We start from the raw sequence: 27624 nt of genomic DNA, 5'->3' as shown, positions 1-27624 counted from the left end.
GGGACACCAATGAGTCTTATATTCGGACGTTTCATATTATCTATCATATCCCTGAGGTCCATTTCGAGTTTTTCAATTTTTTTCCCCATTCTTTCTTTTATGCTTTCATTTTCCATTCTGTCATCTTCCAGGTCACTGATTCGTTGTTCAACTTCCTCTAGTCTTGTACTATGAGTGTCCAGAATCTTTTTAATTTGGTCAACAGTTTCTTTAATTTCCATAAGATCATCCATTTTTTTATTTAGTCTTGCAATGTCTTCTTTATGCTCTTCTAGGGTCTTCTTGATTTCCTTCATATCCCGTACTATGGTCGCATTGTTCATCTTTAGTTCTTTGAGTAGCTGCTCTAGGTGCTGTGTCTCTTCTGGTCTTTTGATTTGGGTGCTTGGGCTTGGGTTATCCATATCGTCTGTTTTTTTCATATGCTTTATAATTTTCTGTTGTTTTTGGCCTCGTGTGTCCGGCGCTTCTCCGCCCCGCCTCGAGTCCTCGGTCGGCCGGCGATGGGGACCAGAGAGATAAGGGGAGAGAGGGTGCGGACAACGTCTTACCCGGAGCACTTGTGATCACTCAGGACTCGCGGTGGTAAAGCAGATAAACTTTTAATGGGACTAGGCAATCATCATCTTTACAGGTTCCACCCGGGGCGAGACACCTCGGGGGAGAACAACCTCGATGCGGCCGTCAGGTACGGCTCCTTGTGGGCTGTCTCTCCGAGCTTTGCCCGGGAACTTTCTTATAAACCTTGCGTGTATCCAATGGGCTAACGCCACGCACACAAGCATGATTGGTGAATACAGCGGGTGGTTACATACATCAGAAGCCGGAAGCAGGATGTGGGCGCCATCTTGGCACCACTCGATGGGCGGGGGGAACTCAAGGGCAGGCTGCAGCTTGTCTACTAGGCCAAATCCGGAAGGTGGCTGCTCACATCTCCCCCTTTTTTGTTTTTTATGCCCCAGTGTCTCCAGTGATGAATGTGCTCCCGTGGACCAAGATGGCCCACAACGTATTTTTTGGTGCTTTGGGGAGTCTGGACTAGGTCCCGGCCATACCAAGGTGGGACCTCTGGCACCGACCAGAATGCTCACTTCATATAGAGACCGGAGAACCCGTGAGCCGGAAACCACGTGGCCCTCCTTGCAGTACTCAGTCTCGCAACTGGGGGACAGGAGGATTAGGAGAAGGTAGCCAGTGCCGAGGGCGTCACTAGGAGCCTCTGTGCAAACGCCAAGGGTCCCGTCTGGCCACAACTAGGACTCTGCGTAAGAGGTCCACCTGAGACAAAAATTAGGGCCACTGGTACCGAATGTTTATATACAAGATTTTTTCATATACTTAGCTGCGAACCTTACCCCCGAATGCCCAGCTTCGAGTGGTTGGGATGGGTGCTGGGCAGAGGGACTATAGTTATCAGGAGGGTTACAGGCAGAGGACATGGCCATCATGGCGGTAACATGTAATTGCTGTTGTCTTTGAAACAAACGCTCCAGCAAACTCTTAACAATGATCAAACCTACTAATAACCCCACAGCAAGAAGAACCCAGTTGGTCAGATTAGGCCAAGAGAACCAGGAGGGAAAAAAGGTCAATATTCCTGGCCCTCTTCCCGGTCTGCTGGGGAGTGGTCGACACCGTCGACATCATTTGACCGCTCATCACGCGAGTTGAGGACTGGATCCAACAGGTCACGTTGGGGGTTTAACGACCCGTCAGGCTGCAGTTCTTTGGTGTTCTCAGGCGACTGCACGGTTCTCACCAATCTCTCCGGTACCCACACTGGTTGGCGTCCTGGTTCCTGGGGAAAGACACAAACAGAGCCTCTGGCCCAGCTGAGCACTGGGTCAGGACCTTTCCATTGCCCCGACAGAACATCCCTCCAACGGACCAGGCCTCTATGCGGAGGACCTGGGGTGGTATGTTGTAGGGCAGGCGTCATCTATAGCAATGCTATAATTGTGATTTCAGCCAGGAATGTTTACCAGAAATAACAAAACCAGATAGTCACATTCCTTCTAATATCTGAACAACATCAACTTCTCCCCAACACATAGAATGGCACCCAAATAGCCTCATGTTTGCTCTCCACTGACACCCTTCTCAAAGATCATACCGCCTAGCTACATGATACTGGATGCTTAAAACAGAAATAATTCAGCCTACTAAACATGTTACCCAAACTTAATTGAATAGTTGAAAATTGGGCAGCTTAAAGGCTTTAGCCCATCTCCTTGCTTGTTTAATAACATTTGTTTCTCTTTTCTTTCGCCTAAGAGACTAACTTTTCCAACAACTGTAACTACTATTTTCCTCCCTCCCCCACTGGCTCAAAATTACACACAACAATGCCTTTTTGATTGTTGCCAGTTAATAATACTGCAAAGACGGATGCTGCAATAGTTTCCAGGGCACAATACTGCACAAAGTGATAAAAGATTTACGGTGGGTAACTCTGTGGGTGAAACAACTTTTCCTCCTTTAAAAATTAGGCGTGCAGTCTAAGTGCAGGTACATACTGCAAAGATTACCAGTCACCGCTCAGAAACAAATTCTGAGCCTCTCTTTATCCCCCAACTGGAACCGAGCTTGCCTGTGACAGTATTATTTGTGAAGAAGTTCTTAGCGGAAAATACTCGATTTCCTTCTCCCTCAACAGACAACTCTCCATTGAGCTGTAAGCCCAGCTAATCTCCTTCCATGTTTCTGTAACAAACAGTGCAAAGCCCATGCCACGTGCCCTTTACACTTGGGTCTGGTGCTGGGTCTCGATGAATGGAATGTGAAGGCTGGCGAGGCTGAGCTCTCCCACGCTCTCGTAGTCACTCATGGCTACTTCAGAATCGTCAAAGCCGCAGTGGGCTGACACATCCGAGGATGAGGTGCCTCTGGAACTGTGCAAGGATGAAGACACGTTGTCTGCTGGGCCTGTGGACTCTGGGCCCTGGTTCATGCTCACGGCAAAAGTACTAAACTCACAGCCGGCAGGTGGGCCCACCAAATCGGTTTCATTGGGGAAGGGGTGAGGAGGGAGGTATTGGCTAGGATGGATCCTCTGGCAGGGGAGGGGGCAGCTGGTCCTGACTCAAGAACTCCTCCTCATGAGGAGGTGGGTATTCGCTGTCGATGTCATAGCCGCCCAGGTAGTAATCGCTCTCTAGCTCCCGTGTGCTGCCTTGGTGTGCAGACCCTCCATCCTGGTTCTCATAGTTGGGCACTTCCTCTATATCTGACAGGTGGGCCCCTGGCATCCAATCAGAGGTATCCCAGTGATAGGCTTCATTTTCTATAGTGTCAACTACATTGTTGACAAGCTGAATGACAGTCACTATGGATGTTTCAGTCCCTGCGTCCCAGCCATTCTTCCGGATGGAATCGCAGTCCGAGCGGCAGGGCGACACGGCGGGGAGGTTGGGGGCCACACTGCACACGACCACACCCCGCCTGGCTGTCAGGATGCGGGGTGACTCGGGGTGAAACGTGGTCATCTCCTGGTGCTCGCCCCCCAGCCCGTCCACGATCTTGTCCAGGTTGCTTCTGGAATCGCTCTGGAAGCACGGGGTGTAGGCCATGGGGCGCACGGGCACCTGCGGGGGCCCCACCTCCTGGTAGACGTTGCGCGCGTCGCCGCCGCGCAGGGTCCGGAAGGGCATGCCGTTGCTCTTGTTGAGCAGCGCGGCCGTGGCGGGGTCCTGCACCAGCGTGATGTTGTTGCGGGAGTAGTTCTTGCGGAAGACCTTCTTGCGGAAGACGATGAAGAGGACGATCAAGATGAAGATGACTAAGAGGACGCCGGCGATGCCGATGAGCTCCTCCTTCCCCACGTAGGAGTGGCCGGCCTGGATGTCGGGCACCACCACGGGGCGCATCCCGCAGTGCTGACCCACGTAGCCGGGGGTGCAGTTGCAGAGGAAGGAGCCGAACACGTTGACGCAGGAGCCGCCGTTCTTGCACTCCTCTCGCTCGCACTCGTTGATGTCCTCCTCACACGTGACTCCAGTGAGTCCATCTTTACAACTGCAGATGAATGTGTTTCCTATCGGGTCTTTAAGGGGGTTAGTAGGGGTGAACTCCCGGACTGCCCCATGCTTGCAGCCGGCACTGTCTTGTAATCACTCGGAGAGCTCTTCCGAGTCCCCGGGGCTACCTGAACGCCCACGGGCCCTAGTCCTCGTATGGAAAGGGGGTGCTTACCTTCTCGCGGTGATCAGTCGCGGAGGTCAAACCACGGATCCCGGGAGCACGTCTCCGTCGGGGCGAGGGGAACGCAAATGAGGTTGCGGGTTCGAAGTTCCCCGTACGGGCCACCACTTGTCCGGCGCTTCTCCGCCCCGCCTCGAGTCCTCGGTCGGCCGGCGATGGGGACCAGAGAGATAAGGGGAGAGAGGGTGCGGACAACGTCTTACCCGGAGCACTTGTGATCACTCAGGACTCGCGGTGGTAAAGCAGATAAACTTTTAATGGGACTAGGCAATCATCATCTTTACAGGTTCCACCCGGGGCGAGACACCTCGGGGGAGAACAACCTCGATGCGGCCGTCAGGTACGGCTCCTTGTGGGCTGTCTCTCCGAGCTTTGCCCGGGAACTTTCTTATAAACCTTGCGTGTATCCAATGGGCTAACGCCACGCACACAAGCATGATTGGTGAATACAGCGGGTGGTTACATACATCAGAAGCCGGAAGCAGGATGTGGGCGCCATCTTGGCACCACTCGATGGGCGGGGGGAACTCAAGGGCAGGCTGCAGCTTGTCTACTAGGCCAAATCCGGAAGGTGGCTGCTCACACTCGTGGCATTTGCTGAACTTGATAGGGTTCTTTTAGGGTTTGTAGACCTATTGAAGTCCTTATCTCTAATTTATCAGATCTACAGCTTCGTGGAGTACACTTTCTCTAACTAACCAGCAGGTGGCATCCACGAGCCACCTGTTCTCCACAAGCCAGATCTCCCCTGCTTAGCCTTTTTGGTGAGTGGGGGAGTGAGTCTTGTGGGGCCCAATTGGTGTACCAAGCTTGCGTGTGTAGTTGGTGTTGCCTGCCCTGTATGTGGGGCGTGTTTCTGGGCAGTCGGGGAGGGAGGGTGGCCCTAACAATCAAATCTCCCTGATGATCCTAGAGTTTTAAAGCTGCTGCAATAGTCTAATCCTTCAGTTCAGTCCTGCCACAGTTTGTCTCTGCCACTGACCCACAAGTCTTTGGTATTGGCATATGGCTCCTGAGACTTGCAAGTGGGCCCCTCTTCCAGGCTGTGCACCCCGGGTCCTCTGTTGAGGGATGACTGTGCTATGTCACAGGTGAGTGCCGTCCCCCCAGGGCAGTTCTGGGCTGCTGGGCTGTGTAGGGAGGCTCCCAGTCTGCTCAAATGATGGCTGAATGGGGCTTTGTTAATTCACACTGCTCCACCTTCCCAGCTCTGGGACATTCAGCTGTGGTTGCAGGGAAGGCTAATGTCCACGCCCAGTTTTGTGGTGTGTGCCTGTTATTTGAAGCACTTCCGTCACACTGGGTTGTCTGGGGCAGCTCTGGGCTATGGGGCTGGCGATGGGCAGGAGTGTTTCCTGTCCACCAGGATGGTGGCTGTGAGTGGACACCCCCCTTTTCTTGGGAAGTTGTGTTGTTTAGTGAATTTTCTCAGCCACTGGATTATTGCCTTTTGTCTCAGAGCTCTCTTAGTTCTGCTCTTGACTTGACGTGCCCAAATTGCAATTCTTTGAAGCTTTCTGTATTGAGCTTCTTAGAGTAATTGTTTTAGAAAAAGCAAAAAGGATTTAAAAAAAAAAAAAAAAAAAAAAAAAAACGGCCCTCCTCGGAGATCTAATGGGTTATTGAAATGCTAATAGACAAAGCAACCAGGGCCATTAAGGAAAGGTGCACAGGGCAGAGAGATCAGCTTTGCTTCGGGATTTGCATATGCGCCTCAAGGCCTGAGCTCCGCCCTTCCCCTTTCTGTGTTCACCAGAACTCCAAAAATCCTCTGCTTTTATTTTGGAGTTTTTCTTGTTGTTTTTTTTCTATGCCTGTCTCCTCTCTGCTGGGCTGGCTGCTCTCAGAGTCTCTGGTGTCTGGTCTCAGTCTATCTATGGTTGGAGTTTGAATCAGTAGAATGAGTTTTCGATAAGAGCAGCCACTGCAGTTCTCCCTTCTCCTTCCCGCAGCTGACAGCCCCTCCTCCCCCGGGACTGAGCCTGGCAGGGAGGGGCGCGGGACCCCTGGCCGCAAAAACTTACAGATTTTGCTGATCTCAGCAGTTCCACGTTTTCATGAGTGTTGTATGAAGTATGCCCAAAGACAGATTGCTCTGTGGTGTCCAGTCCACGCAGTTCCTGGCTTTTTACCTACTTTCCTAGAGGAGTAACTAAAACTTACAGCTCACCAGTCTGCCATCTTGCCCCGCCTCCACAAACAGTCTCTTTAAAGCAGTTTTGGCCTTTTCTATCAAGCTCCTCACAATTCTTCCATAGTCCTCCCCTTATCCATTTGAAAAGCCATTCCAACATGTTTGGTATTTGCAAACTCAGCAGCAAAAGCACCCCACTTCTCTGGCACCAAAATCTGTTTTAGTTTGCTAATGCTGCAGAATGCAAAACACCAGAGATGGACTGGCTTTTATAAAAAGGGAGTTTATTTGGCTATACAGTTGCAGTCTTAAGGCCATAAAGTGTCCAAGGTAACACATCAGTAATCAGGTACCTTCACTGGAGGATGGCAAATGACGTCCGGAAAACCTCTGTTAGCTGGGAAGGCACGTGGCTGGCGTCTGCTCCAAAGTTCTGGTTTCAAAATGGCTTTCTCCCAGGACATTTCTCTCTAGCAAGCTTGCTCTTCTTCAAAACGTCACTCACAGCTGCACTCCATCCAGTCTCTTTCAGTCAGCATGTTTATATGGCTCCCCAGATCAAGGGCCACCCTGAATGGGCAGGGCCACGCCTCCATGGGAGTATCCCACCAGTCACCACCCACAGCTGTGTGGGGCACATTCCAAGCAAATCTAATCAGCACCAAAAGTCTGTCCCACAAGACTACATCAAAGATAATGGCATTTGGGGGACAAAATGCATTCAGACGGGCACAGTATGGCTTGTCACTTTTTTTGCTAATGTCTAGGCATCTGATTTTCTTGATGAGTTTACTCTTGATGAGTTTCTCTCTCTTGTTTCATAGTTTTCAGGATTTGCTTTCTGCTAAAGCCCTTCTTTGACACTTGGTTAAACTTATTTTAGATCTTTAGAATTTTTTCAACTCTTATTGATATGAGTCTTGCCCCGGATAGACAATATGATTTTTGAGATAGCACTATTTGTGGAATTGTTTCATCCCTAGGAGAATGCTTTCTTTCCCCTCCTCTTCTGGGAATTTTTATCTGTTCTGTTTGCTTTTTAATTTGTGTCTATATGTTTTTAACACTACTTTTATTATCTTTGGCTGCTTTTTCCTGGAAGGCTACTTTTGGGAGGAGGAACCCACAAAGAGGACCTTCCAAGGTCAGTTTTTACTAGTCAAAACAGGCTCAGGGATCCACAAAGGGGGTATAGATCAGCTCCAAAGTGCCCTGTGGAGGAGATTCAGAAGAGTGCCAATCATCTCTATGATGGCTCCCCAAAACTGTTCTTTCCTGGCATGTCCATCAGATGGTGCTCTTCAGCCAAATGTTCCCTGTGGTCCTATTGTGGTTCTGTGCTTTTAATTCTCAATCAACTGTGCCCCTGCTCAGGGCATGTTTGAGACAGAGGCTGCCAGCTCCTTTTGACTGGGGCAGGTTATACCTTGCTCAGATCCTAGACCTTGTGATATGAATTCTCTAATCAACAGCTGCAACCTGTGATGGACTCTGCTACCCCCCATTCTTGGGTAAGACCTGCCTTTCAGCCAACTGTTCCCCACCACCCCAAGAAGTTACTGTGTCTATCAATCAGCCCCACTTACATCCCTGCTGGGGGCTGGACAGGGATCAAATGGAGGATGCTGGCTGCATTCTGTCCTTCGCAGCTTGAGACTGTAGCTGTTCTCAGAGATGGTAACCAGAAGTTGAAATTTGGTAATGAAGTCTGCAATTGGTTCCTGGCCATGACTGCCACCTCCCACTGTTATTGGGAATGAAGGAGAGTATTTCCAGCTAAGAAGTGGCTTTTAAGACAGCCTGCCACACCAGTGGAGGATGGGCATCAGCTTCTGCAGCATGGAGAGATCTACTCACATATCTGCAATTTATCAGTCTCTTCCTTCTGCTCCTCCCTGAATGGTACAGTGGTTTTCTGGTTTCTGGAGCCCCTAAAGAGTTATTTCAGACAGTTCCTGTCTATCTACTAGACACCCTGGAGGTTGAACTGAATCTCAGAGCTAGCTGCTTCACCATCTTGAAAAAAACAAACTATCCTTTGGTTTTTAAAATATACCTTATTTTTGTTTCTCTTTTTACCATTTTAGTTGCCCTTACTGATAATCTTCATATCTGCACTCTCCTCCAAGTTTCTTCTCTCTTTCCTTTCAGCCTGCAGAATTCCCTTTAGCATTTCTTGTAGGGCAGGCCTCTTGTTAATGAACTCTTTCAGTTTCTGTTTTTCTATGAATATTTTAAACTCTCCCTCATTTTTGAAGGACAGTTTACCCAGATAATAATTCTTGGCAGTTTTTCTCTTTTAGTACCTTAAATATATCATTCCACTGTCTTCTTGCCTACATGGTTTCTGATGAGAAATGGGCACTTAAACTTATTGCAGTACCCTTGTATTTCTCTTGCTGCTTTCAGGATTCTCTCATTATTTTTGGATTTTGCATTCTGATTATTGTTTGAATTTTGATGCCCTTCTTGGACATATACCTTTATGATTTTAATAAGACTTGAGAAATTTTTGGTCATTATATTTCCTCAGGCATTCTTTCTGTCCCTTTACCCTTCTCTTCTTCTGGGATATCCATGCCTCATATATTTGTGCACTTCAGGCTGTCATTCAATTTTCTGAGACCCTGCTCCATTTTTTCTATTCTTTTCTCTATCTACATTTGTCTGTAAGATTTTGACTGTCCTATCTTCTAGTTCACTAATTCTTTCTTCTGCCTGTTCAAATCTGCTGTTTTATGCCTCTAGTGCATTTTCAATCTCTTTTATTTTGTCTTTCATTTCCATACATTCTGTTATGATTCTTTACATACTTTCAAGTTTTTCTTTTTCTCACCCAATGTCTTTTTAATATGTTTTATCTCTTTAGTCATATTTTCCTTTATTTACTTGAATTGATTTAGTGGATTTATTTGAACATGTTTGATTAGTTGTTCCAAATTCTGTGTCTCCTCCAAAGTTTTAATTTTTTTCCTTTGACTAGGCCATGCCTTCCTATTTCTTAGCATAGGTTGTAATTTTGCTGATGTCTAGGCATCTGATTATCTTGATGAGTTTACTCTGAGGGTCAGTTTCTGTCTCCTGCTTAGGGTTTATTGATTGGCCTTGTGTTAAAGTTTTTCTTTGACACTAAGTTCAACTTATTCTAGACTTTTAGAATTGTCTATGTTTAACTAATTAGATTAATTCAGCCCCTATTCATCTGATTCTTGCCCTGGGTATGTGGTATATTTTTAAAGATTGCATTATTTGTGCATTTGTTTAACCCCCAGTGGAAAACTTCCTTGCCTTGGTTTCTTCTCCAGGAATGTTGATCTGTTCTTTCTTTTTTTGTTTTGATTCTCTTAATTTTTTACTAAAGTTTCATTGCCTCTAGCTGCTTTTGTCTGGAGGGCAAATAGTGGGATGAGGGTCACCCCAGAGAGGGCTCTCCCTAATCAGTATTTTGCAGCCAAATCAGGACCAGGGACCCATTAAAGGGGTGCATACAAATTCCAAAGAGCCATGAAGAGGTCAGGAAAGATGCCCAAAAGCCTTTTTGATGGCTCTCTGAGTCTGTACTTTCATGGTCTGCTCATCAGTTGGAACTCTTAAGCAAGCTTTTCCCTACCTCTATAGGGGAGCTGTGGAAACAATAACCATGGTGATCCCTGTCCAGGGAAGACTAAAAAGAATTTCAGAAGTGGCACCCAGCAATCTAAATTTGCCAAACAAAAGCCATGATCAGTGCTCAGCCCTGCCACCCCTCCCCCCAGTTCTTGGGGGAGAGTGATTCTACATCCCTCTCCATCTGCAGCAGCCAGCCCAAGACTGTGGAGCAAATTACTCATAACTTTTTACAGTAGTTTCTCAGTGTCTTTGTCCTGCTCTTCCCTGGATGCTGTACAGTGCTCTGCTGGTCTCTGGAGTCCCAGAACAGTTGCTTCAGACACTTTCTTCCTGTCCACTCCCTGTTTTGGTTTGAGAAGTGAGTCCTGTAGCTCCCTACTCCATCATCTTCCCTGGAAGTTCACTACTCTCCTTTTGAGTACAAGGTTTTGGCCTGCTACAGGGCCTTAGTAGAAAGTAAAACCTTAAACATAGCCATGCAGTTACAATGATACATGAGTTACCCATCATGTTGTCTGACCCATCAAGCCATAAAGTTGGGCATGCCCAGCAGTAATCCATCATAAAATGGAAGTGCATATATGAGATAGGGCTTTAGTAGTTCCTGAAGGCACAAGTAGATTACATGAGGATGTAGCAAAATACCCATGGCCCCACTCATGCCACTTTACTTTCTCCTTCAAAGCCCGCAGCTATGGCCTCTTGGTGCATTCTTTACAATCAGTTGACTGAGGAAGAGCAAACTTGGGTATACATATGGTTCTGCATGATATAAAGGTACCACCTGTATATGGACTGCTGCTGCCATATAGCCCCTTCTGTAACATCTCAGAAAGACAGTAGTGAAGGAAAATCCTCCCAGTAGGCTTATAAATTTGAGCTGTGTACCTGGTTGCTCATTTTGCTTGGAGGAGAAATGGTTGGAGGTCAGTTTGTATACTGATTCATGGGCTGTCACCAATGGTTTGGCTGGATGTTTAAGGACATGGAAGGGACATTATTGGAAAATGGTGACAAAGTGGTCTGGGGAAGATGTTTTGCAGGTAGACCTCTCTGAGAAGGCAAAAATCATGAAGATATTTGTGTCCCACATTAATATTCACCACAGGGTGACTTCAGCAGATGAGGATTTTAACAATCAAGTGGATAAATGACCAGTTCTATGGATAACAGTTTGCCACTTCCTTCAGCCACTCCTGTCATTGCCTGATGGGCTCATGAGCAAAGTTGCCATGGTGGTAGGATTGGAGGCCTTGCATTGGCTCAGCAATATGGAATTCTACTCACCAAGGCTGACCTGAACAACCATTACTCTGTGTGAATCTGACAGCAGCAGTTTTCACCATTCTCCAAGGTGATCAGTCTGCTACCTGGTGCAGATTGATTACATTGGACCACTTCCATTATAGAATGGGAAATTTTGTTTAAGCTGGAATAGACACATACTCTAGAAATGGGTTTGCCTTCTCTACATGCAATAGTTCTGTCACAACTACCATCCATGGGCTTATAGAATACCTTATTCACCATGATCATATTCCACACAGCACTACTTCTGATTAAGAAACACTTCACACAAGTGAAGTGCCAGAATGGGCCCATGCTCAGGTAATTTATTGTTTTTCCCTTGTTCTCACCATCCTGAAGCAGCTGGATTGACAGAACATTGGAACGACCTTTGGAAGACTCAATTACAGTGCTAACTAGGTTGCAATGCCTTGCTGGTTTGAGTCAGGAGACAGTATATGCTCTAAATTGGTGTTCATTCTATGGTGCTGTTTCTACCTTGAGCAGAATACATGGGTCCAGGAATCAAGGAGTGGAGATGGGAGTGACATCACTCACTAGTACCGCTAGAGATCCACTAGGAAAATTTTTGCTTCCTGTCCCTGGAAACTTAAGCTCTGCTCTGCTACAGGTCTTAGTTCCAAAAGAAGGAGTGCTTACACCAAGAGAAACAATAATTGTATTGAACTAGAAATTAAGACAGCCACCTGGCCATTTTATGCTTTTCATGCCTCTGAAACAACAAGCAAAGGAGGGCAATCCTGTACCTGCTGGGGTGATTGATCCTGACCATCAAGGGAAAATAGGACTGTGACTACACAGTGGAGGCAAAGAAGAGATTGCCTTGAATACAGGAGATCTCCAAGGGTATCTCTTAGTGCTACCATGCCCTGTGATTAAATTTAATGGGTAACTGCAACAACCCAATCCAGGCGGGAGTGACAATGGGTCATAAATTTCAAGAATTAAGGCTTAGATCACCCCCACCAAGCAAACAGACATGGCCAGCTGAGGTGATTGAAGAAGGGAAAGAGTAAATGGAATGGATAGTAGAAGAAGGTATTTATAAATATGAGCTATGGCCACATGACCAATTACAGAAATAATGAATAAAATGGTTATTAATATTTCTTCCCTGTTTTGTTATAAATATATTAGTGTGTGGAGATATGTGTGTGTGTAGTGTGTGCAGTATCTTTGTTTTCCTCCCTATGTTATCCCCGTACCATATGACATATGATTTAGTAACTTCACATTATTTTATGTAGGTTATTGGCTACCAAGTTTAAGAGTGAATATTACCCAAGGACTTGCACCCTATTCTTGGGAGAATTAGTGCTTTTCCAGTTGTGTGCAGGACAGTTGACTATTGGTTGGCAAAAATATCAGTGTTATTGTTTTTATGTGGAGAATAATTATGGTTTAAGATTTGTGTTGGTGTCAAGTTGACAAGTGATGGACGGTGATGGTTATGTTTAGGTGTCAACTTGTCCAGGTTATGGTGTCTAGTTGTTTATTCAAGCAAGCACTGGCCTTATTGCTACTGTGTGTATATTTTGTGTACTTAAGTCATCAGCAAGTTGATTGCATTTATGTCTGATTACACCTACAATAAACTGATCATATTGCCTCCAACAATGTTAGAAGTCTCATCCAATCTGTTGAAAGCCTGATAAGGAGAAGTGCTGATTTCAGCACTCAGAAGAGAGTGCTGAATTTCCATCTACTTCAGCCAGCCAGCTTCTCCTGGGGGTATTCATTGGAAACCTTCATCAGAGTTCCCAGCTTGTGGCCTACCCGATGGAATTTGGACATGCCCATACTCACAGATATGTGAGACAATTCTTATAAAAATCTCGTAATATCTACATATACCTCTTGTCACTTCTGTTTCTCTAGAGAACCCTGACTAATACAATCTTTTATTAGACCATTCCTCCTCTGGGTCATGTACAGAGATTTAAAACATTTCTGATATGGTAGATTTTCAAATCTTCTCACCCTCTAGGTCAGGATTCTCATTGTTTCCTGTCTACCAATTCCTATTAGCTTCTTTGTGTTTTCTCACCAGGGATTATTTATTTTAACTTTTAATTTTGAAATATTATAGATTTTTAGGAATTTGCAAAAATAGCACAGTGAGGACCTGTGCACTCTTCAAACAATATCCCCCAATTGTGGATTGTCTTTGTCCTTCTCTACAATTTTATTTGACACAAGACCTCTTCACATCTCAACCTTCCACCCCACTCTGTACAGAGAATGTGAGGAAATTTATGTGATGATATAGGACATTCAAAGATATTATAATTCTATAGAAAATTGGTAAAAATTTCATGAATACTATTCATTACATATCTTCAAATCATCCTCTGACTTCAGTTGATAAAGAGGTAGAAGTTAATTGGAAAAAATAACACAATTAATGGGAACCATTTTGAGTGTGAGAATTTTCAAGGATGATTGTGCTTCATGAAAGCTAGACTTGTACATCATATGTGTAGCTTACACATCATTGTCAATGTTATCCATGGCATGACTGAAATAATTTTTAAAGCTCAGGATAACACAACCTCTCAAAGTAGGAAATCCCATTAATGTATCTCTCATTGCTATGTGTTACAAGAGTCCTTTCTTTGATGACAGGCTTAGTGTTCTAAAATTTCTTATGTATGTTTATGTGCCTGCCATAATTCTATATTGTAGTGCTTGATGATCAAGTTTATTTTCACCATCTCCTTAATTCATATATGGCCATTCAAGACTCCACTGTTTTGCTCCTTGTTTTCTATATTAAATAGTACTTTTCCTACTAATCAGTATTTGTGGGTAGGCTTTTTCTTGGTCCACTTAAATATATCTTTTTGGCATACTTCAACAAGTTTAAGACTACCTCTGCTTACAGAAATAAATGAATGTTTTGTATAGTTGCTCCTTTGCTACAAATCTGTGGGTGAAAAAGTGTTTCTGAATATGAGTGTCGGTGTATATGTATGTGTATTTGTGAGTGTGGGTAGTGATAGTGGTGATGGGACTTAATTTAAGCATCACCATTTAAATAAAACATGCTGATTTCTCAGGAAAAAAATACAAAGAATGAGATAACTTCTTTGGATATTCTTCTCTTCTGGTGAAAAATATAATATTTCATTGGGATTATTTAAATACTTTTTTTAAAAATATTCAATGCACCCGTTGAATTTTCACTCATAGATTTATATTCATTCCAAATTTAGGAGGATATTCATGGGTGTGCACACATACATTGGTAAGTCAGGCATTCAATGAAAGGCTTTACAACCTGTGATTCCAGAATATCAGATACTGAGGAGATGAGGCAGGAATATGCATATTTATTCTTGAGCTTTACTATAGATATGTTTGCAACATAAAATGTAATAAGGAAATATCCCTTGCTATTTCATAAAGAATTGAGGCTTAAGTAGATTTTGCTTAAAACATTTTAGTGCAAATATAAAGGAAATAAGGAAGAATAAAAGAATTGTTCATTAATGAGGGTGGTTGGACAACAAATGTTAAGATATTTTTCTATTTTTAACTTTCTTTTAATGATAAATTTTCCTAAGATTTCTCTATACAGGTTTGCTGTTTTCAAGGGTGAGCATATAGGGGAGATTCCCCGCATACATATCTGCAACAGTATCTCCCCTGTGAATAGCTTTCTTCTCACTAAGACTGCAAGAGAATAAATCTGAGGGTTAGAGTTTAAATTCTGTTGCAATGTTTCCAATAAGCAAAAGACTGGAGAAATAAGAATTCCCCTGATGCTTTTAACCTACACTCCTGCTCTTTCATATATTCAAAACTCTAGCCCTCAGGCATATCCTCTCTCTCTCTCTGCCTTGATTTTCTTTCTCTTTCCTCTTCTTTATCTCATTTCTGTTCTCATTACTATGGCTTATATAAGTAAGGCTTAATGACAAATAACAAGCTATGTCCAAGGACAAAAAACTAGCTATGTCCAAGGGCCAAAAACTCATCAGCAAGAATCTGAGAGCCTTCCTGGAATAAAAGTATGGAATTTTGAGTATAGGGTTCTGATTCAATATATGCCAGATCCTTAACTTACTGAAAGACTAGATAATTGGTTTCAGTCATGGTGATATTGAGATGAGTATCATGGGTGTTCCAGTTTGAATGTATTGTGTCCACAAAAATGCCATTATCTTTGATGCAATCTTGTGTGGGCAGTATTGATTAGATTGTAATTAATTGTATTAGTGTTGATTAGATTGTAATTATTTGAATGGTTCCATGGAGATGTGACCCACCAACTGTAAGTGATAACTGTGATTGGATGGTTCCATGGAGGTGTGGGCCTTGATTAGTTTCAGCATGGACCTTGATTAGTTTACTGGAGCACTATATAGGCTCAGACAGAAGGCGCAAGCTTGCTACAGCCAAGAGGGACACTTTGAAGAACACACAGGAGCTGAGAGAAGAGGTGCAGATGAAAGACAGTTTGAAGATGGCCGTTGAAAGCAGACTTTTGCTCTGGAGAAGATAAGAGAGGACAAACATTCCAAGAGCAACTTAGAGTGATATTTTTGAGGAACTGAAGACTAGAGAGGAATGTCCTGGGAGAAAGCCATTTTGACACCAGAAGCCTGGAGCAGACACCAGCCACATGCCTTCCCAGCTGACAGAGGTTGTCAGACACCATTGACCATCCTCCAGTGAAGGAACCCTGTGGTGATGCCTAACCTTGGACACTTTATGGCCATAAGACTGTAACTTTGTAACCAAATAAACCCCCTTTCTAAAAGCCAATCTATCTCTGGTATTTCACATTCCAGCAGCATTCTGTATTTCACATTCCAGCAGCATTAGCAAACCAGAACAATGGGATATTAGATATTTTTAAACTATAAGAGATCCCAGAGACTAAATAATCACTGTATCATAGACTCAGAGTTAGATAATATTTAAATGTCATATTGATCACATGACCCAATTGGTATTTGAATTCCTTTATAACTTCTCAGGATAGGGGTTATCTAGCTCCTGTTTAAACACCTTTAGTGATAGGGAACTCACTACCTAATGGAGCTGCTTTGGATAGACCTTGCATACCATTGTAAAATTCTGCTTACACTGAGCCCAAATTTGTTCTGAAGATTCTATTGTTCTTAGTTCTACTCTTTTGAGGATACACATAACATTTTGTTCTTTCATCTCCATGATAGCTTTTCAACTATTTGATGACAACTTCCATCTTTTTCTCAAGTCACTTGTTCCTTAGATTCCATGTTTCTTGTATTATATTGTATTATGTCTCTTTTCCATATTTATAGCTATTACCTTTTAAAAGCATGGGGCCCTTGATCTCAATCTATATAAGGGGGAATGTAAAGATAACAACTGTGATTGTTTGGATCTGTTATATAACCCAGAAAAGCCTATGTTCTATTCTTTTTTATTTTGAAATAAATTCAAAGTTATAGGAACAGTTGCAAAAACACTACTAACCCCATACACAGAATTTCATTATACCCTGACCTCCCACCCCCAATAGTTCAATCCACCAACTTTAACATGTTGTCACATTGCTATTTCTTTCCCTCCCTCCCTCCCTATCTATCATCCATCATCTATTGCTCTGTCTTCTGAACATATGAGAGCTAGCTGCACACATCCTTGAACATACACTATAATTTATGTATACACTTCCCATGAACAAGAACATTCTTTTATGCAATCCCATTAAGTGCAGCTAAGAAGTACAAGAAATTCAACAATGATACGAAGCTTACATTCTATATTTCCTTTTCCTTATGTCTCAACTGTGTCCCTTTGAGCCACCTGTCCTCTATCCTCCAATCCCATCCAAGTTCATCCTTGGCATTCAATTGTCATCTATTTAGACTGTCTTTTTTTTGTTTTTCAATTGTGGAAACATATATACAGCCTAAATCTTCCCATTCCACCGCCTCCCTAGCCTTCCATTAGTGGGATTAATCACATTTAAAATGTTGTAATGCTCTTTCCCACCATCCATTACTAGAAATTTCCCTTCACCTCAAACAGCAACCCTACACTCATTTCTTAACTCCCCATTGCCCCTTCCCCCATTTCTCTTAACCCAAACTCTACTTTTCATCTCTATCCTTACATTCTCTGATAATTTTTTGTGTTTACTGTGGGGCTTAAAATTAACCTCTTAAATCCATATCAATCTTATTTTTCTTTGATACCACTTTCAATTCAATAGGACACATAAACTATGTTCCTCTACTCCTCCATTCCCTACCTTTATATAGTTGTCTAAAATTACATATTTTACATTGAGTTCAAAACCACTGATTTGTCATTAGAGTTTCTGTATTTTATGTCATATAGGAAGTAAATAGTGGAGTTACATTTCAAAAATTATTGACTTCTATTTGTATTCCATTGTGGTTGGAGAATGTGCTTTGAGTATATTCAATGTTTTTTTTAAATTTCTTGAGGCTTGTTTTATGTCCCAGCTTATGGTCCCTTCTCGAGAAAGATCTGTGATCACTAGAGAAAAGTGAGTGTCCTGGTGATTTGGGATGTAAGGTACTATATATGTCTGTTAAAATTCTCTATATCTCTTTTTCCTTTCCCTGTCTCTCCTCCAGCAGGGCTCCCCTCAGAATCTGAAGTAGGGCAGGTCTTTCATCAGCAAAGTCTCTCAGCATTTGTTTGTCTGTGAAAAATTTAAGCTCTCCCTCAAATTTGAAGGAGAGTTTTGCTGGATAAAGTATTCTTGGTTGGAAATTTTTCTCTCTCAGAATTTTAAATATGTCATGCCACTGCCTTCTCACCTCCATGGTGACCACTGAGTAGTCACAGCTTAGTCTTATGTTGTTTCCTTTGTATGTGGTGAATTGCTTTTCTCTTGCTGCTTTCAGAACTTGCTCCTTCTCTTCAGTATTTGAGAGTCTGATCAGAATATGTCTCGGAGTGGGTTTATTCGGATTTATTCTATTTGGAGTTCGCTGAGCATTTATGCTTTGTGTATTTATATTGTGTAGAAGGTTTGGGAAGTTTTCCCCAACAATTTCTTTGAATACTCTTTCTGGACCTTTACCCTTCTCTTCCCCTTCTGGGACACCAATGAGTCTTAAGTTTGGATGTTTTATTTTATCTATCATATCCCTGAGATCCATTTTGATTTTTTCAATTTCTTTCTCCATTCTTTCTTTTGTTCTTTCATTTTCTGTTCTGTGGACTTCTAGGACACTGAGACATTGTTCAGCTTCCTCTAGTCTTGTATTGTGAATATCCAGAGTCTTTTTAATTTGGCCAACAGTTTCTTTTATTTCCATAAGATCTTCTATTTTCTTATTTACTCTTGCAATGTCTTCTTTATGCTCTTCTAGGGTCTTCTTTATGTCACTTATATCCTGGGCCATGGTCTTCTTGATGTCCTTTAAATCCTTTGCCATGTTTTCATTCCTTGATTGTAGTTCTTTGATTAATTGTGTGAGGTACTCTGTCTCTTCTGATATCTTGATTTGTGTGTTTGGAGTTGGATTCTCCATATCATCTGGTTTTATCATATGCATTAAGATTTTCTGTTGTTTTTGGCCTCTTGGCATTTGCTTTGCTTGATAGGGCTCTTTCAAGTTGTAAAAAAAAAAATACCTATCTAGTTTTTCAGAAACACAGTTTGGTGGCATACACTTTCTCTAACTAACCAGCAGATGGTGTCTGTGAGTCACCTATACCCCTCAAGTCAGTTCTCCACCTTGTCCCTGCGGTGTGTGGGGAAATGATTCTTGTGGGGTTCAGTTGGAGAACTCAGTTTGGGTGTGCTGCTGGAGCTGTCTGCCCTGAATGTGGGGCATGTGTATGGGTGGCTAGGGAGGAAGGACAGCTTTAATATTCAAATCCCCCAGGTTCCTGGAGATTCAAGGCTGCCGCAAGAGTCTAAGTTTTCATTTCATTTCAGCCCCAGACCTTCTTTCTTGCTGTCCCACAAACCACCAGACTTGGCATAGCATCCCTGGGTTCTCTGAGTGAGTCCCCCCACCCAGCCATGATCCTCCAGGACCTCTGCTGAGGGAATGCCATGTTACATCACCAGTGCACGCCAACCCTCAAGGGAAGCCTCGGGCTGCTGGGCCGTGCCGGGGCACTTTCAGCCTGATGCAAAGATGGCTGAATGGGGCATCTCCACACTCCCCTCCTCGCACAGTTCCTCCTTCCCAGCTCTGAGACAACTGGCGGGGCTCTGGGCTGTGGGCATGGCCCCAGGCAGGAGTTTATCAAGCCCTCTGGGGAGCCAGCTGCTATCCACAGGATTTCTTTCTGCTTCTGGCTCTCCCCTCCATTCCCCCAGCCCCAAGGGTATCTGCAGTGGGCTATCTTCCAGGCCAGACACCGAGAGGCCGGCTCAGCCCCCTCTTGCTGTGTTTTACTGCATGGTTCCCACTATCACAGCTGCAGCCACTCCTAGGTTTTTCCTTTTTTTTTTTTTTAAAAGAGTCCATCGGTCTCCAAACGCCAAACCCTGGCTTCCGCAGAGCGCTGCATGGCTGCTGGTCTTCCAGCCAGCTTACTCACTGGTTTCAGAATGCAGACTCCTGGTTTCACTAAGTTTACGGCCCCCGGGGAACTAACAGACCTCGTCCAGCTGGCGCATCACTGTAACCGGTATTCTGGGTCACTTTCTGGTTTTTATCTAGTGTTTTTCATGGAGGTGTTTTTTTGCCCTGTCTCACCTAGCCACCATCTTAGTTTCCCCAAGCCTATGTTCTTTTAATCTAATCTTGTAGAGACAGACCTATTATGGGTGGGACCTTTCAATTAGGTTGTTTCAGTTGAGATGTGATCCACCCATTCAAGTTTTCAAGGGGTAAATGGTAGCAGTTAGGTTCATGTGTCAACTTGGCCAGATGATGGTGCCCAGCAGTCTGGTCTAGCAAGCACTGACCTAGCTGTTGTTGTGAGGGCATTTCATGGACTTAAATCATATGTTTATTGCATTTGTGGCTCATTACTTCTGCAGTTGGAGGAGAGTGTCTTCTGCAGTTTGAGATGTTTAATCTGATCACTGGAAGGCTTTTAAGGGGAAGGATAGCTTCAGCAGACAGAAGAGAGAAGTTTTCTCTCTACTTTGGCCAGCCAGCCTCTCCTGGGGAAGTCATTGAAGACTTTCATTGAAGTTCCAGCTCACATCCTGCCTTACAGAATTTGGACTCATGCATCCCCACAGTTGCATGAGACACCTTTATAAAATCTCATGCTATTTACAGATCTTCCCTGTTAGTTCTGTTTCCCTGGAGATCTCTGACTAATACAACTAAAATGGAAAGGTTAAGAAAACAAGTTTATTACCCACAAATATATGTAAAAATAAAAATTTGACTAACAGGGATTTGGGGGTGGTGGTGGTGGGTGTGTGGGTAGGGAGGGAGTGGGATAGTAGAGTAAAATAATTATATATTGGCACAGTGCCAATATTTATTTTAAAAGTTTATTTATCAAGAAAGGGATGTATAAACACAGTATTTTAAGTTATGGCAATAACCAACAGAAAACCCTAATAGAGAAATGGGTAAAATTACTTACATCTCTGAAAATGGGAGTGTGAGTGAGAAGGGAGAGTACTTTGTACTTTTCTTTTTGTATCCTTCCGTATTGTTTGAGTTTATTACTATGAGCACACACAGTTCAACAATGCCTTATATGTAATTAAGGAATTCAAAAGGCTCTAAAAGATAGGTTTTTCATGTCATTTGGCCATTTAACCTGAAGAGTTTGGCAGCAAAATATGAACTGATGTAAAGCTCTTTATAATCTTCATTATTGCAATATAATATGTATACATTTTGCTACAGAAATATTTGTTTGATTAGGAAGTGCTGTTTAGAGGGTGCTGCTCCAGACCCCACTTGGTGTGCTATATGGCACATGAATGTATGACACTATATTAGCTTTCTAAACCCCTGAATAATACAAATTTTTAAAACATATCACCTTAAGTCTTTTAGATATGGGTCTGTCAGCCTCAGTACCTGTTTCCTCCATTGTAAAGAGGCAATCATAATGCTAACTTATAGTGATTAATTTGAAAGCAACTGGAAGTGAACAACATATAGTAAGGGCTCAAAGAACCTTAGTTATTTTTATTATTATAGAGAAAACATAATATATACCAAGAGGGGAAAAGTACATTATTTACATAGGAGCAACATTCACAGTGAAAAATATTTCTCATCAACAACAGAGACCATAAGAAAATGTGATACTATCTTTAAATTTTTGAGGAGAAAAAATGGTCAGATATACAAAAATACTAGAAAATTTTCCACCCAGTAATCCATGCAGAAAGATTTACTAAAACATCCACTTTTGCAAGAAAAGAATTTGCACTAAGAAAAAAAAGTTGGGGATGCAAGGAGTGGTAGAAAAAAGGCAATTATGTTTATAAATCTAAAACAATGTTATTCTTAAACATATTCTAATTTGTTTGGGTTTTACCAAAATGGAACTAAAATACTGTATAATGACAAAATGGAAGTTTGGATAAAAAGATAATGTTTCTAAGACCTTGTCTTTTCAGAAAGTTATAGAAATTGATTTAAAGGGGCCTTAGCTAGAAAGTCATGTATTCAGTTCTCTATTATGATAGAGACATCTATTTCTTCCTTCAGTTTTGCCAGTGTTTGCCTCATGCATTTTGTGGCACCCTGGTTATGTGTATAAATATTTATCATTGTTAATCCTTTTTGGTGGATTGCCCATTTAATTAATATATAGTGTCCTTCTATGTCTCTTATAACAGCTTTGCATTTAAACTCTATTTTGTCCAACATTAGTATAGTTACCACAGCTCTCTTTTAGTTACTGTTTGCATGGAATATCTTTTTTCAATCTTTCACTTTCAAACTATTTGTGTTGTTGTGTCTAAGGTGAGTCTCTTGTAGACAACATATAGATGGGTCATACTTTTTATGCATTCTGCCAGTCTGTCTTTTGATTGGGAGTTTAATCCATTAACATTCAATGTTATTACTGTACATGCACTACATATTTCATCCATTTTATCCTTTGTTTTTATATGTCATAACTTATTTTTGTCTCTCTTTTTACCCTTTTGTTACCCTTACTGATTATCTTCATTTCCACATTGTCTTCCAAGCCTCTCTCTCCTGTCTTTTCCTTTCAGCCTGCAGAACTTCCCTTAGTATATCTTATAGGGTAGGTCTCCTGTTGATTAACTCTCTCAGTTTTCTGTTTATCTGTGAATATTTAAACACACCCCTCCCTCAATTATGAAGGGCTGTTTTGCTGGATAAAGAATTATTGGGTGCATTTTTTTTCTCTTTCAGTACCTTAAATATGCCATACCACTGCCTTCACACCTCCATGGTTTCTGATGACAAATCAGCACTTATTCTTATTATCACTTGTATGTGATGAATTGCTTTATTCTTGCTGTTTTCAGAATTCTCTCTTTTTCTTTTGTCTTTGACATTCTCATTAGTATGTGTCTCAGAATAGGTCTATTAGGATTTATTCTATCTGGTGTACATTGCACTTTTTGGACATGTATAGATATTCTTTTATAAGAGTCAGGAAATTTTCAGCCTTTATTTCCTCAAATCTTTCTGCCCCTTTTCCCTTCTCTTTCTGGGACACCCATGATGTGTATGTTTGGGCAATTCATGCTGTCATCCAGTTCCCTGAGGCCTTGTTCAATATTTTTTCAACCTCTGCAGGTTTCACCCCTATCAGGGTCAGTGTTGATACATTGGCCATGTGAAGCCCTGTTCATGCTGGCTAGAACCTCAATTCATAGCCAGGATTCAGTGACCCAAACTCACCAATCAGGAGCCACACTTGGCCCTCAGCCATGCCCCTCCCAATTCACGGGATGTAAAGCCTCCATGTCCCTCTCCATCCTGTGGCTGCCAGCCACAGCCCAAACCCAAGGCTAATTGTCTTGGTGATGGGGGTTGGACACAGCCACTGTCATAGAGTGATTCACTCAGTTATTTTTTAACAAAGCTTCTCAGTTTCCCCATCTTGCTCTTTCCTAGATTCTAAATAGTGCTTCCCTAGTCTCCTGAGCCCCAGAACCATTGTTTAGGACAGTTTCTGTTTTTCCACTAGCTCCTTTTGGAGATGGAGTGTGTCCTATTGCTCTTTACTCTGCCATCTTCCCTGGAAGTCTGCTTTTTCATTTTTCAAAGCTATCTTTGCTATTATTTCTCTTCCATATATATTTTATGCTTAAAAGTGTCTAGGCCCATAAAAAATCTTGCTGAGCCTTTGATTGGAACTTAAATAAATTTATAAATTAATTTGGTAAGAATTGAAAGCTCTAAGATGTTTTAATCTTGCAACTCACAAACATGATACATTTTTCCATCTATTAAGATCTTCTTTTATGTCATTCAATATTGTTTTGTAATTTCTTTCATAAAAGTTTTAAACATATTTTTGCAAAATGATTCCTTGGTAATGCATTTGTCATTTTGAATTGGATCATTTTTTTCTATTTCATCTTCTAATTGATTGTTGCTTCTGTGTTGCACTGATATTTATTTCTGCATATTGAGCTTGAGTACAGCAATACTGCTGAAGTCTATCAATTTTGTTTGCATATTATATTGAATTACCTTTGGATAACATTTTAACAGATGCACAGCATATTTTAATCCCTTTACATTTCACATCTTATTCCTCCTATTTATTTTCCTTGTCTTGTTTTATTGTCCAAGATCTCCAGGGCAATGTTGAATAGAAGCAGTGAATATGAATATATTTGTCTTTTAACTAACTTTACTAAGGATGCATGTAGAGATTTACCATTAAATATGAGCTTTTTGTTGGCTTTGGATAGATACACATTTTCTTATTAAGGATATTGCCTTCCATTCTTATTTTAGTAAGAGTTGTTTAGTGTTTTATTAATCCACTAATGAAGTTTGAATTTTTGCCTTACTTTTATACTCTTGTAAGTTGTTCTTGTCATAAGATTTGTTGACAAGTTCTCTAATGTTGAATCATTCTTGTTTTGCCCTAAATGACTACATTAAAAAGGAATAAAGAACTAAAATCCAAGACCTGACTGAAAACCAGGAGAATCTAAAAGGAGAAGAGCAAATTAATCTTAAAGCAAGCAGAAGAAATAAAATAATAAATATTAGATTGGAAATAAATGATATCAAGATAACAAAACAATAGAGAATTTACAAAAAGCAAAAGTTGGTTCTTTGAGAACATCAATAAAATTGACAAACACTTAGCTAGACTGACGAAGAAAAAAAGAGAGAAGATACCAATAAATAAAATCAGAAATGAGAGGGGGGACATTACCATTGACCCCACAGAAATAGAAAGGATCATAAGAAGATACTATGAACAACTGTATGCCAACTAATTAGACCACTTAGATGGAGTGGAAAATTTCCTAGAAACACACAAACAACCTATACTGACTCTAGAAAAGAGAAGACCTAAACAGACCAATTGCAAGAGACTGAATCAGTCATCAAAACCTCCCAATTAAGGAAACCTCAAGACCAGATGGCATCACAGTTGAATTCTGCCAATAATTTCAAGAAGAATTAATGCCAATCTCAATCAAACTCTTCCAAAATGCTGAAGAGAAAGGATCATTGCTTAAGTTAACCTATGATGCTAACATCACCCTAATACCAAAGCCATATAAAGATACTACAAGGAAAGAAAATTACAGACCAATCTCTAACATATATAGATGCAAAAATTCTCTACAAAATACTTGCAGTTGAAATCCCAACATCATGCTAACAGAGTTACGCACCTTGATCGGGTAGGTTTTTTCACAATAATAGAAGGGTGCTTCGACACAGGAAAATCAATGTAATACACTGCATTAACAAATTCAAGGGGAAAAGCAATATGATAATCTATATCAATGCAAAAAAGGCTTTCAATAAAATCCAACAAACTTTCTTGATAAAAACTCTTTGAAAAATAGGAATAGAAGGAATCTTCCTCAACATGATAAACAGCGTATATGAAAAACACACAGCTATGAAAGAGGACCCCTACCTCACACCCTACACAAAAAATTAACTCAAAATGGATTAAAGACCTCAACATAAGAGACAGTCCCATAAAACTCCTAGAAGATAATATAGGGAAACATCTTCAAGACCTTGTACTAGGAGGTCACTTCCTAGACCTTACACCCAAAGCACAAGAAACAAAAGAAAAATAGATAAATAGAACTCCTCAAACTTAAAAGTTTCTGTACTTCAAAGGAATTTGTCAAAAAGATGAAGAGGTAGCCAACTCAATGGAAAAATATTTAGAAACCATGTTTCTGACAAAAGACTGATATCTTGCATATATAAAGAAATCCTACAAGTCAATGACAATAGTATAGACAGACTAATTATAAAATGGGCAAAATATATGAAAAGACAGTTCTCTGAAGAGGAAATACATACAACCAGAAAAAAAATGAAAAAATGCTCACTTTCACTAGTATTAGGGAGATGGAAATTAAGATCGCAATGAGATATCATCTCCCACCAGTTAGATTGGCTGTCATTAAACAAACAGGAAACTACAAATGCTGGAGAGGATGTGGAGAAATTGGAACTTTTATTCATTGTTGGTGGGACTGTATAATGGCACAGCCCCTCTGGAAGACAGTCTGGTGGTTCCTTAGAAAACTAGATATAGAGTTACTCTTTGATCCAGCAATTGCCCTTCTTGGTATATATCCAGAAAGATCTGAAAGCAGTGACATGAACAGATATCTGTATGCCAATGATCATAGCAGCAATATTCATAATTACCAAGAGATGGAAACAACCCAAATGTCCTTCATCAGATGAGTGGATAAACAAAATGTGATATGGTATATACACATGATGGAATACTACATGGCAATAAGAAGGAATAATGTCATGAAACATATGACAACATGGATGAATGTTGGAGACATAATTCTGAGTGAAATAAACCAGGCACAAAAAGAGAAATATTGCATGTTACCACTAATGTGAACACTGAAAAGTTTAAAATAAGTGGTTTATATTATAGAAGGTAGGGACAGTGAAGGAGACCAATAATCTAATAAGAACAAATAAATTATTGTGGGTAAACTTAATGTTCTGGGACTGCCCAGGTATGACTATGGTTTGTTAATTTCTGGGGAGTATGGTAGGAACAAGTTCAAAAATGTAGTTATTTTAGATTGTTTTTTTTTTTCTTATTCCTTTGTTTTGTTTTTGCTTGAAATGTTTTTATTGTGTTTTTTTAAATATTTTAATAAAGTTAATTAAAAAACAATGAAAAAAATGTGCAGAGCCCCCCTGAGGAGCTGTGGGAAAATGCAAAGGTGTTGGATCACCTCACCTGGATGGTTGCTGATGTTCTCACAAATATTGGGGACTGGCAGTTTGATTTGCTGAGCCCTCTATTATGGGACTTTTCCTTATGAGGCTTGTTACTGCAAAGGAGAGGCTAGGCCTGCTAATAATTGTGCCTAAGAGTCTCCCCCAAATACCTCTTTGTTGCTCAGATGTGGCCCTCTCTCTCTAGCTAAGCCAACTTGGCAGTTGAAATCACTGCCCTCTCCCCTACATGGGACCTGACTCCCAGGGGTGTAAATCTCCCTGGCAATGTGGGATATGACTCCCAGGGATGAATCTGGACCTGCCATCATGGGAATGAGAATATCTTGACCAAAAGGGGGATGCAAAATTAAACAAAATAGTTTCAGTGGCTGAAAGATACCAAATGGAGTCAAGAGGTCACTCTGGTGGGCATTCTTATGCACTATATAGATAACCCTTTTTAGGTTTTAATGTATTGGAGTAGCTAGAAGTAAATACCTGAAACAATCAAACTGCAACCCAGTAGCCTTGACTCTTGAAGATGTATTATAACAATGTAGCTTACAAGGCATAATAATGTGATTGTGAAAGCCTTGTGGATCACACCCCACTTTATCCAGTGTATGGATGGATGAGTAGAAAAATGGGGACAAAAAACTAAAGGAAAAATATGGCAGCGGGGATTTTTTACTCTTATTTTTTTATTCTTATTTTCACTTTTTCTGATAAAAGGAAAATGTTCAAAAAGTAGATAAGGGTGATGAATGAACAACTATATGAAGGTAATGTAAATGATTGTACACTTTGAATGATTGTATGATATGTGAATATATCTCAATAAAATTGATTTAAAAAACACACAGCTAACATCATCCTCAATGGTAATAGACTGAAAGTTTTCCCTCTAAGAGCTGGAACAAGACAAGGTTGCCCACTGTCATCACTGTTATTCAATATTGTGAAGTACTAGCTAGAGTGGTTAGGCAACAAAAATAAATGAGGCATCTGAATTGGAAAGGAAGAACACTTTCACTATTTGCAGATGACTTTCTATATATA

The 27624-nt window shown here is 41.5% G+C and overlaps 1 protein-coding gene across 1 annotated transcript; it reads right to left on the bottom strand.

The window, feature by feature from the left end:
• Positions 1–2236: 2236 nt before the first annotated feature.
• Positions 2237–8913, bottom strand: LOC119522389 (protocadherin Fat 3-like). The gene is given in 3 exon segments (XM_037820897.1): positions 2237–3047; positions 3049–4042; positions 8889–8913. Coding segments are annotated over 3 exon segments (1326 nt in total). The 3' UTR covers positions 2237–2740.
• Positions 8914–27624: the final 18711 nt, after the last annotated feature.

Source organism: Choloepus didactylus, chromosome X (assembly GCF_015220235.1).
Source record: "Choloepus didactylus isolate mChoDid1 chromosome X, mChoDid1.pri, whole genome shotgun sequence".
Taxonomy (NCBI): domain Eukaryota; kingdom Metazoa; phylum Chordata; class Mammalia; order Pilosa; family Megalonychidae; genus Choloepus; species Choloepus didactylus.
The sequence above is the reverse complement of the archived record's forward strand: the minus strand, read 5'-3'. Positions and strand labels throughout refer to the sequence as shown.